Source organism: Polypterus senegalus, chromosome 12, assembly GCF_016835505.1.
Source record: "Polypterus senegalus isolate Bchr_013 chromosome 12, ASM1683550v1, whole genome shotgun sequence".
NCBI lineage: Eukaryota > Metazoa > Chordata > Cladistia > Polypteriformes > Polypteridae > Polypterus > Polypterus senegalus.
Genome location: NC_053165.1, coordinates 59849997 through 59862520, shown reverse-complemented (window position 1 = coordinate 59862520; position 12524 = coordinate 59849997). Strand labels below are relative to the sequence as shown.

The 12524-nt window shown below is 41.0% G+C and overlaps 1 protein-coding gene across 2 annotated transcripts in view; it reads left to right on the top strand.

Annotated features, from left to right (window-relative positions):
* The first annotated feature begins 2960 nt into the window (after nt 1–2960).
* The window catches only part of pisd (phosphatidylserine decarboxylase), a 30437-nt gene continuing 20873 nt past the window's right edge, over nt 2961–12524 (top strand). The window contains exons 1-3 of one of the 2 annotated variants that reach the window (XM_039771669.1): nt 2961–3044; nt 8909–8958; nt 9897–10072. In XM_039771669.1, coding sequence (XP_039627603.1) covers nt 2998–3044; nt 8909–8958; nt 9897–10072 — 273 coding nt within the window. In that variant the 5' untranslated portion in view covers nt 2961–2997. Of the gene's footprint in view, nt 3045–8908; nt 8959–9896; nt 10073–12524 lie in introns of those variants that run through there. The other variant, XM_039771668.1, reaches the window with a different exon arrangement.

Here is a 12524-nt window from a genome sequence, read left to right as displayed (position 1 = left end):
CCGCCTCCCCTTCCTCCACCCAGCATGTGGTTTGACCAGTGGGGCTGGGGCCGTTTCAGAAGGTGCAAGTCCACTACCGGCACATCACACTCACACTTTCATTTTTTTCTTTTTTTTTTTTTTTTAATACATATGGTAAATATTTTGTTCATTGTAACCATATGCCTGTGCATCCTTTCCTGACAGATTAACAGCCTCTAAATCGCCATGCCTGCCCCGGGTGTGCAGAGGACTTTGCATCTGTTTTCTGCCTGCCAGGGATGAAGATGTGCGTGGGGGGTCCAGTGATGGTAAGGGGGAAGGGGTTCAGACTGCAACAAGAGACATCCAGCTTTTATTTTATGCCCCCTGTGCTACTCTGTCCCCCAAAAAAAGGACAGCATGATGCAGAGTAGTACCCCTCTGGTTGGCCTGTGATGGCTTGAAAAACCACACACCTGTGCCTGGTAGACTTGGGGCCTTCTTTTTCCAACCATCTGTAAAGTTAACTGGAGGTACAGGTGGTAGCATAGCCCACCTTATGGCACCTACAGTTGAATTTTCAGTGGGATTCTGAATATCCTTCACTTGTCCGTGGGGTTCATCTACTTTACATCAGAGATGTACAGTTTGGTGAAGATGAATTAGAAGTTGCATATTGTCAGTGTGAGCCCCGCATTGGACTGACGTCCCTAATTAGCAGGTTCCTACTATGCACCTGGTACTTGAAGAGAGAAGCCTCCGGCCAATGCCTATGCTGGGAAGAGCAATTTTGGAAAATGGACAGTATTCTTGGGAACGGAGGATGACTTTAAACCAGCTGGATGCCCCCTCAACACCAAACCCACATGGGCTTTGAGATGTGATATTTGGGTGGAAAAAACAGAAGCGGCCAGTCTGAGTGGTGTTTTACCATGTACTCCTATGACCCCCATCCGTGAAGCTTGCTTAAAGGTATGGCTCCCTTGGTTGCCCTAACACTCTACACTCGCCTCTGCTATTGTGGGGTTTGGAGATCCTTTGGCTTAGCGCTTAAGGAGGAATGCCATCTATAGACCCAGATATGCACATACTAGCTGGTAAACAGTGTGGTCCCTTAACCAGCTAAGGTTCTGGGCTGAGTCGGCACCCACTTCCAACTAGTCACAAGGCTTGCGTGTGAGCAATAACGAAAGCCAATGCAGGGGGTTGGGGTGTTGAGCATTATGGAAAGGTTCTATATAAAACTGTTCTGGTGCCATTGCAATACTTTGTTTTGCACCTTGTGAATGGTGCTATATACAATAAGGGGAGGTTGACTAAAGTGTGTAAGGTTCACATAATTGTGGATTAGAGAAGCAAAACTGATCTGTTCTTCTTTCACCTGTTTGGCTGATATTTTGGTCATAAGCTTGATGTTGACAGTCTGTTCACAAGATGGGAATTTGGATCAAGTGGACTTTCTTTGGAAGGCTGACTTGTAGCAAAAAAAAGTAGCAATCTTAAATGAAGGGCTGTGTAGTGGCAAGGTGACGGGCACTGATGCCTCACAGGTGACCAGACTTCCTCTTTTTGACACCTCATACGATTCAATTATTGGACTAACTGGGATTTCATTGTGTACCTTGCATTGACTGTTAGCCCACAATGGCTTGCATGTTTTTTTTATTTGTTCCACGCAGTACCAGTCAAGCCTTTGAACCTACACACTGTGTCATTTGGTACGGTGAGGATGGCCTAGCAGACACTGCTAGAAAATGCAGAGGGGTTAAAGTTAGGAGGTTGGGGCTGGACTGCATTACTACTGAACACTAGATCAAAGGAAAAGGTGCCCAAAGGAAAACCAATTCACAGAGAAGTTAAGCCGAGCACGAAGCCAAATTTACTTTCAGTAGAGCTGGCTTGTATGTGTCACTAGCATATAAAAATGATAGTTTGAAGCTCATGTTCAATCTACAAATCACAAAATTGCTTTTAAGGGATAGGGCTTGTTGGTAGAAGCTGACTGATGGGTTTTGTGTGACTAAGTAAAACAGAGGACCTTGTGACATTGCACATGGTTGAGCAGGGAGCATTTTTTGGGTTTGATGGTTTTCCCCACTGTTGGCATCTTGTGTGTTTTAAATTGTACACAACGTTTTAGTAGCTTCAAGTACAATATACATAGATATGGATGAAAAGTTTTAGGACTTTGCATAACACATCAGGGATTGAAGCCCCCCCATACTCACCCGTCTCTGGTTAAGCCTTACAGATGTCACAGGTCAGTCTAGTGAGAGCTTTAAGCAAGTATTCTGAGGCACATCAGCAGGAAAAAAACACCCTTGTCAATGAAAACGTGGGTTTCTGGTAGTTTTTATAGAATTAAAGTACAATGTTTGCTTAAAATAAAATGGATCTATTTTGCAAATAATGTGGAGTTATAAACTACGATGAACGTGTCTCAGTTTTTCCTCAGGTATTACGCTTTTTTTCTTTAATAACATTATATATTGACCCTACAACCGTTTAACGTGTTTATGAAAACAATTAATAAACACTAAAGTTTAAAACGGGTAACTATATTAGGATAAGGTAATGAAGATTTGTCAATGCTGAGACGTCTCGGGTGTTTTTCATCCCCTTTCATGGCTACTGTGTGACACGAGCCCGTTCACTACGTGGAATCTGCACGGAGACTGGAATCCCACCTACGGTTGCGTAGTGTTGCTGCGAAATGCTCCAGCATTACCAGAGACGAAACGTCCGATCTTATCAACTCATGACATCAAGTAACTACATTTATATTATATGACATAAACGTGTGGAAGATTTAGTCCGTAGACTTAAGTAACGACTTCCGTGTCCCAAACGGGCTACGTGACAGGCTGCAAATTAGAATAGCACCTCCCTTCTCGGTGACCACCCCATCAATTCGGCCTATCAACTCCCAGCGTTGGTGTCAAAGATTCTAAAATCCTATTGGTTAATCGCCTGTCATTTGTACATTTGTGTGCGATGATTTGACGCACGGGATCGTCAACCCTCTCTGAGGAAAAGATGGCCGCCTCCGTGCTGTTAAGGACGTCAGCATGCTGGGCAAACAGGTGAGAAGTAAAGAGTACGCGTTGTTTTAACGGCGAGGTATGAGAAAGTGAAAGTTGAAGGAGGATCTACAGGTCATGACTACAAGGTGGTGAAAGTAAACCGAGCACGTTGCCTCCCTCCCCCAGTTTTGAGCAGAGTGGGAAGGACACTGCTGTAGCTGCGAGCCAACTTTACTGCAGTCGGTTTAGCTTTTCCACCCACTTCAGCCTGGCGTGGCTGTCAGTTGCTGCTGTTTGTTTTTACGGTTGGGTGTCTGCCTACTACAATGCTTTGGGCCTGAGCGCAGCTGTCGGCGTGACGCGCTTGAGAACGCGTAGTCGACCTGCAGGTAACAGGACACTGTTGTGGTTGCCGGTGTCTCCAGGGCAGACGCCGCAGTTTAGCACTACTCTCGCGCTAATGCATATAAAGATGAAATCTTTTCGTCAAAATAAAAATTTGCGTGTAAAGAAACCCCATTTTGGCCATCCTGATTGTTTATTTTAGTGAAAGTTCAACATGCTGTTAGAGCTCGGCTGATTGGTTCACGTTGTTCTCTCCGAGTTGTCACGCTGGAAACTACCAGGTCCAAAGGTGTTTACGTGGAATCTCCGCCGAGACACTAGTCTAGTACGTGAACGCAGTGGCAGACACTTGAAGTCGTGAGATATTTCGGGAAATGCTTTCGAGGCCAAGTGTCTGTAATGCATGAATGTCGCATAGCTTCGCCGCATTTCTGTGTTGAACTGTCACACTGCGAAATACCTGCTGGAATGATGCAATACAAGCTCTCGTGCCAAGTCAGTCCTGTCTGTTTACAGCTTCGTTGTAACTCCCTTGAATGAAAACTAAGCCCCGCCCCCGCGCTGTACGTCTGCTGGGGGAAAACATTCGGGCAGGCCGGGGGAATGAGGTGATCGGTGTGTCCACAAGGCTGCTTTAAGAAGAGTGCCCAGAGTTGCTCCTACTCTTACAGTAATCCAGCTTCTGGATTTTCATTTTCAGTTCAAACAAATTTTATGCACAATAAAGTGCCAAGACTGTTCCAACTTTGGGTGTCTCGGTAAACTGCAATTTAGGCACATTTTTAGAGCCGCTGTCAAACCTGATGGATCAAAATATTAAATATCCAGAATTTGCATGCTCATTTATTTGGGAAAATTCCAGATTTTTTTAGCACTCATGAAAACAAATCAACAAAAAATAATTAGATTTTTTTCAACACATCACATTTAAATAAATTCAGAAGAAATTTAAAATGTAATAAATGACATTTTTTATTTTTTTTTTATAAATTACAAACTATGTATGCAATATTGTTCTAAATCAAATTAAGATTTTTACTCAATCAAATATTTTTAAACATATATGTAAAAACATACATATGCATTGACTTGCATATACTGTAACTTCTTTTGTATTTTGTCACTTGTTTGTTTTTTGTTTGGTGGCCCATCACTTGTCCACTTTTTCTGGTGTGTCCCCATGAGTCATGTTCTAGTAGTCTGCCATCTCAATCTCTCCTTAATTTCCATGCCCTGATGGAATGACTCCCCACTCCAAAGATTTTCAGAGGAATATTTCCAGGTGCAAATTCAAAAAGTAAACTTTGAGTCTCACTGCAAGCCCCAAGTACTTAAATTTAACTAATATATTTTTCACATTTTCTTTATAATTTGAATCTTTGTTTCACAATAATTTATTATTATTTTTAATGATTCCCAAGCCTCTCATTCCAGGTCATTCATTGCACCATCAAATTCTGAATCAGAAATTGGTGTTTTAATATGGAATTCGACAAAAATGCCATTTCATCTTATCCCCAGACAAACCTGGATCCTTTCAGCACCGTCACATCAGAGAGGCCCAATCTTTTCATAGGGCTTTGACAAACTGTTTCATTAAACCAAGCTTATTATGAAGCAGCAGTGTTTTTTTTAAGTACGTTTATCAGTACTTTTATCTGGATCCCTCCAAGCTAGTTGTGATGATGTCTGTGGCACCAATCTGTAGATTTATTTTCTTGCTGTCCATTACTTCCAAATCGAATGCACATTCTTGGCTCTGCCATTCTGCTCCCAGAGAAAACCTGGGAATTGTGTCTGCCCTGACTGCTGACCCAGGAAGAATCACAGAGCTTTTATGTACCCATATATGAGTCTGTGCTGTTCATTGTAGTTAATTTTCTCAGATTTTTCAAAGCTTTAAACATAGATACATTTCTAATATCAAAAGGTATAAAATTCAAACAAATTAAAATAATTATTTTTTAGTACAATAACTTATAATTGACAGCTAAAAATGTGTTTTGTGAAAGAGAAAAGTGTTTTTCTTTTTTATTTAATTGCCCAAAAACACATAAACACCATATGAAATATTCAGAAACAAATTTTCAATGTATACCTCTGGTTTTCACCAAGGTTTAAAAAAAAAAAATTGTGAAAGAATATCAAAAGTCACTTTTCCATATTAAACATTCAAGTGTGAAAATAATAAGTTAGCTCCCCAGGGTGTCGTGACACAATATTTGTGATGTGGCAAGTACTTGACACCGCTATGTAAAGGTCACCAGCATCTCTTATTTGACCCATCAGATAAATAAACAAGATATTCAGGGGGTGGGGGGGCCAATCTCGACCATCGGCAGCCTTCATTACAAACGTTCAAGCACTTTAAAGGAGAGACACAAAATTTGCCCAGAGTTCCAAAACTAGTACTGTGGCTTCAGGGAAATGGACGCGTGACCATTTGGTTCACCAGGGATTTGAATCAAAAGTGTGAGCTGAAACATCTGCAGCCGTTGGCACAATAGAGCTGTCAACATTTAACACGTTAAAAATCATCAAAAATGTATGCTTACTGATTTCATGTTTCAGAAATTGGCTCCGTCCATTCCCTGCCTGGTTGCTGTTGTGCACAGATTGTACAGTTGTAATTGTCTGTCGCTGAGAATTAGGAAGGTGTTTTCATGGGATCGGGGACCTTAAGTCTCTGTATAACTTGTTACTGCTCAGGTCAGACACATACAGGTGCATGCAAAAATATTTAGTCCCCTTATAAGTAGTCTTTATTTTTTACATGACTACAGATTTGTACACATGTTGATCCGTTAAATGTTTTTAATGTGAACTCTTATGCTGTAAAAGTAAACTTACAAAGTCAAAATTAACCATTTTGTGTAGATAGTCATGCAGTAGTGTGTCCCTGGGACGGGGGTTTGTTTTCAGTGTGGATTTAGGAAAGGCTAAAAATAGAGAAGACATTTAGTAAAAAGAAAATAAAAATATAAAGTAAGCCAACAGAGTGGGTAATGTTGTTGATGTCAGGTAACTATTAGGATGCATGAGGACAGCCCCAGCAATGTCTGTTGCACAGTACCGATGTTGAAGTTAGCATGGTGTCCCTCTTGTCAGTCAAAAGACGGTAGGGGACGATGAAGTGAGCATTTGAAAAGAAGCTGTTGATGGCACTGGGCAAAGCGAGTTAACTGAGGGTCAACTGGCAGATTGTAAACTTTCTCTTCTGCTCACTTTGGCATGGTCCCTTAGTCAGATGATCATATCTTTGATAAGTCCGTTTATTTAAAATGAAATTAACATTCTTCTGTCCAGAGAGTTAATTGACAAATCAGCCGTCCATTCTTCTGTGTGTGGGGCTGACCGATAGGTGATGGAGTTTGATGCTCTTTATGTTGGATGGTGAGTTTTTGACCTTTTAAAAGACACTGACTGCCCGGTAGCAAGCTGGGGATCCACGTGTTACCAATGACAGGGTGCAGACAGCTGCCTGGGATGGGTTTTACCCCATCAGCATTTCTTACCAAGAACATGTGACGTATGCATCAAATGCACCTCCTTCCAGAAGATCTGAACTCCCTGGCGGAGCCCACAGCAGCTATGCCTTTTTAAATAAACCAGGGGAAACTTAATTTATGTTGAAGTTTGAAGTAGACCTCATTGATTAATTATGGATTTATTGATAATTCTGTCCCATCTTTAATGTAAAGGCACCACATTTCTTAACTGTACCTCACTGAGGCATTCATAAAGAGCAGCTGGTGGAGTTTTTGCAGCCCTGTGCATTTCTTTTTTTTTTTTAATGATGAAAATCCTGAGCAGTCTGAAATGAGAAGAAAGCAGGCCAAGTGTGAAATGCAAACTGTTCATTGTGTTCATACACATGTGTCTTGCATGAAGCTCATTTGGATAGAAAGTGAGTCATCCTGGAGATTTTTGGTTCAGCCTTGACATGTCTCATTAATTACCTTCGTGCTTCCGAACAAGGATACCAATCACCCTTGGATTAAAAACAATTGAGATACGTTTTTTAACAGAGGATCTGCTTCTTTCCCACACCCACCCGTTGGTAACGAACCAGGCAAATTATGCAAGTTTAAAGAAAAACATGGGGCAACTCCCTGTGAAACACATTCAGTAGCAGCCGGTCTAGCTAGCTGCCGTCAAGATGCTTTGTCGTTTTGAGTTTTTTGGTTATGTTTAAAAGGTGTAACTTATTTTAATTTTTGTGGGTCCTTAGTAAGTCTACATAAACCAATGCGTTACAGCTAGTAGCTTGGGGTGGGCACTCTACATATTACAAAATAAAATAATAATTTTATGAAGTGGAGTTGATGACAGGCAACTGCATTGGTGATCATTATTAGTGTGTAACATTGTGCTTATCATCCTCCTCTTTCTTCTTTTTTTATCGTGTTCAGTGTGTGCCACAGCCCTGCGGTTGTCTTTAACAGTCGCCTCCACGTTGCTACATGCAGGAAAGCCCTTTAGCTGTGTTGTGCTTTCATATTTTCTGTCCATTATTTGATTGCACATTTCATTTTGACAGATTAGTAATACAATATTTCTGCATCCCAAAGCACCAGGTGCCTCTGGCCACTTGGCTTTCCTATTTTATTAATTATGCTGACTAACAGAAAACGGGCCAAAGCCACTTTAAATGGTACTCTGTGTTAATTGTGACATTTAAAAGAAAAACAATATTGTGACACTGGCTGTTAAACCTTAACCTAACAGGGCTGCGTGCAAAATTGCAACCCCACCCTGAATGGGACAACACTTTGTCAGACACAGCCATCCTTGTCTATTCTGGATAGCTGGTTGTGTTCATTTTTTGTATTGAATTCTTGTTTGCCTTGAAAAGCCAGTTGTGCCAATTACTAGATAGACCAAACTTTATCAGTCCCCTTTATGTTGCTTTTTACAGAAACTCTTAAATAAATGCATAACTAGATAGGTAGGTAAGTAAGTAAATGAATAAATATACACACATAATTTGGTCTGAACACACCCCAGAATGACTATAAAGCAAGAAAAATTGAAAAGGAAGAAAAGTTTGGACTTCGCTGTCCCCGTCCCACTGAGTGTTTATGCAGACGTATTGCTGTTAGTATATAGGAGCCCCCATTAGTGTTTCTTGACACACGTCTGCTGAATAATTCATTGGGTGAAAATCCTCCTTGTTGGTGTGTCACAGAGAGGATGTGCAGAAAGGCACTCGGCTTTTGTTTTAATTCTCTTGTCCACTATGACCTCCCAGGGTCCAGAATGTGCCCCATAACTGAGCCTGTCCTCAGTTATAAGCTTGTTGATTCAGTGGGCTTCTCTTGAAGTGATGCACGCCACACTGGCCATCACAGATTTGTGGATGATGTAAAGGATGTCACTACCCACATTAAAGGAATGCAGTCCCCTAAGAAAACGGAGCCTGCTCTTCCCTGCCTCTGTGTTACTGAACCAGTCCAACCTGACATTAATATGGACCCACACATTATAGGAATGGTCCACCACTAAATGAAGTTATTACATCTGTATTTTATTTCTTTATAAATGCTATATATATATATTTTTTTTTTTCTGTTCTGCAGATTTGTCTTCCGTTCATCTTGGGGGCATTCTTGTCGAAGATTCTCGTCGGGTGAGTATAACTTTAAATTCCCAACATGGTCCTCTCTCTGACTCTTTCACATGGGTCATGGTTATAAGCCTGACGCCTGGTATTAAAAACGTCTTAAAACTCAGAAGTTCTCTTGAAGCAATTGTCATAATGTCTTTCTATTTAAAACTGTACGAGTTGCTAATATTTAGTATGTTTTACTAGCGGTGCGAGACAGACAAGTGCATGCTATTTTGCTCTTATGGACGGGTACATCGTGACAGCCTACAGGGGTCAGTATGTAACCCTCGAATAAGGGCGAACATTCACATACAGTGCACCATAAGCTCTTTGAGGACAGGGCTTCTTTTCATAAGAGTTTCTCTTTGCTGAGTCAGAGTAGGTCTTTTCAAGTCCGGCCCAAGATTTTACTTTGCTGCCTTGGATAAGAGTCAGGCCCTTTGTTGAAGTAATCTGGCGTTGGGCACATTGTCGCTGGACCAGCTGTGATTGAACAAAACTCTTTGTTTTATGGTACAAATGGGATATTCAACTGCTTCTCACCATTATTGGCAGACCGCTACTGACCTTTGTCATGGTGTGCAGATGCCATTTACATTCCTTCTCTCACTCTTTCTCTGGTTTGTAACAGCCAGTGACCAGTGTTCTTCTGTTTGTTGTCTGAGAGGGCAGTGAATTCTGCTGAGGACGTTTAACATTCTCCTCATTAGTGTCTGTATCTTCTACTAAAATCTGGTAAAACCCTTAGATGATGTGTTCCTCAAGCCCTGGTGTCGCCAAGTACCAATACAACTAGACATGATAAAGGTGAAACCCGTTAATAGATGAGAAATTAGTAGTCATTTTATATAGACTCTTTTCACAGTACACAGTACTCAACATATGCCATTAAAACAAAGTATTAGAAGTTATTGTTGGCAGGTGTTTCACTACTAACTATTTCACGTCTCCTCTTCCAGGCTGGAGGAAGATTCAAGCTGCTTCTTTGACAACAGCCACACGTCTCCGGCCCGTACATGTGCTCGTTGGCACTGGTGGAGGTTATGTGGGTTACTGGCAGTATGGCAAATACAAGGACAGGGAGCTGGAGAGGCAGGGGATTGAAGTTCCACCCCACGTAGCCAATGAAATGGAGGTAATGGACTTGAAAGTGGGGGCCATCGCTGCTTTCACAGTCTTGCTTTGTGTTCTTAAAATTGCACATTGGATTCTGGGATATTCTGTAACAATCGGTAGCCTTTTCAGCTCCTGATATTTGAGCGACAAACTTGATGAGAGCTATTTGCAAAGTGCAGACCGTGTTATCAATGGGGTAAACACCACTCGCGTACTTCAGCTTTAACATACTTTTTTCTACTATTACTTGGTGCATCATGGGAAGTGTGCCATATCAGACACATCTATTGATCTGTAGCACTGTAGTTTATATCTCCGGTTCCCTTGCTTGTCTTTGTATTGTATTGAATCTTTGTGCGGTATGGGCTTTAAGAGGCTTTCTGCATCTACCTATAAGGTGCTGTGAGACTAATCAGGAGTCGTGTTAGCCTCACTCTTGCCCAACTTAAGTCATTATGTCTTTTAGGGGGAGAAAATGATTTGAGCACAGCCATTGCATAAGGCAGGATATCGTACAGATTGTTCAGTTTTTCTTATTCACAATTCAAAACAATAAGATGATACCTTCGGGGTAATTTCAGAAGGGCTAATGTGCCCACTGTTGTTCAGAACCCTTTAACGGGAAGCAGTTCAAGTCATTTGTGAATTTCTTTTGCAGTTCTTGATTTTCCAACTTAACCATGAACAGATTCATATCAGAGTGTAAAGAAAAGTGTTTTTGAATATCTGGAAGTGATTGCATGAACGTGGTGTGCATTTGCTTCAAATCAGTTTCAAAAATAACTGGAAGAGTAAGGTACCTCTTGAGTTGTCGCTGTCCGTGTGCTCACAAGTGTTTACAGCTGTATCTGAGTTATGTTACCACGTGGCGACTCGTGTGCTGAAGTGGACATCAGTATTCCAATAATTTAAACTATTGGCATCACAGGGAAGCACCAAGCAAATCATTTATTATCACAACATGTGTAGAACTCTTGAAATTGAAACCCCTTTTCAGATGGCATAGATTTAGAAGAGTACTACACCACATTTTAGCATATGTGGCCAATGATCACAAACCTGGCAAATTAGTGAGGTGGGTGTGCATAGATTCTTAGTTCTGGGAGTGGTGGATGATAAGCAGACTCTGAAATCATCCTCCACAAGCAAACATGCTCTGTACTGTGTCTAATTTACGCTGAGAATGAGGACACACAAAGCCAATCTCTGTACAATTGTCATCCTATTTTCCTGTTTTAGATGAAGCTGGCTAATTTTTTTTACCTGACGATATGAACAGTTGAACAAAGAATATCTTTAATCTGAAAAGCCCACAACCCCTCAATGAGTAAAGCAGAGTAGTGAGAGACTGACAGCAATATACACAAAATGAGTGATGTGAGGCCTTTTGATTATGAGTGACCAGTGCAAATGCAAGCTTGTGGGCTTATTACGTTCGTGCTCAGTGCAGGGTGTCTCAGCGTGTGTTGAAAACGTCTGTCTTCTGGATTACTGTATTCCCCTTTAAAAGATGATGGACAGGGCAGCACTGGGAGGCAGCTAGTCTGCTTTTGATTGGCTGTCGGAAAATGGTGTTTGTGGCACATGTTGAGACGCCACATGCAGCCCCGCATCCTAGAAAGTTTTACATTGTTTAATGTTTCTTTGGTTTGTTTAATAAAGGACGTTATGTTTTACTTTCTAAATGGATGTCTCATGGTGACAGTTTTAAAATAAGACAAATGGAGAATAAAGGAGAGAAGAACATAACTGTTGTTACACAAAGTATATTTATGCGATATTTATGAATTACCACCTATGCTTCACACCAGCAAATTCGCATCTCTCCCGCTCGTGTATGTGGATTTCACCTTCATCAAACTACAAATCTTTTAATTCTCGTGGATACGCCTCTTCTTTGGGAAGAAACTGTACTTTTCCCTGATAGGAGCATGAATTAGACGATCTACAAGTCTCTTTTCACTGTTCTGTTATTTCACCGAGTAATAATTTCCGTTTGTTTGTGCTAATAAGATCTTTACTATCCTTTTTTTTGAGACTTTCTGATTTTAGTGCTTTGATTATCTCTAACCTGCTCTGCATGTATATCGCACCAACATTTTTGAATTCCTTACGACATTCTACTTTGTCATCTACTCTTTGCTTTTTATTTCCTGTGCCAGGTGTGGTTAAATCTCTTGGCACAAAGACTCGTCTTGCAGGACATGAAAGTGTCTCTTTTCAGAAGATCACGTCTCGTCTCCTTCCAAGATTTTTTTAATTTTTTTATAATAGAGAGACTTATTTTGGTGACTTCACTCTGAGAGGCACTGAGATAAATACTTATTGCTTTACTAGATGTTGACCCTAGTAACTGATATTGTTTTTAATAAAGCAAGTACCAAAGATACAGCAAAACTCTATGAGTTGTCAGACTTGAGGCGTGGGGGAATGTGGTGCATGTCTGAAGATGCTAATCAGTTTCTTTAAGT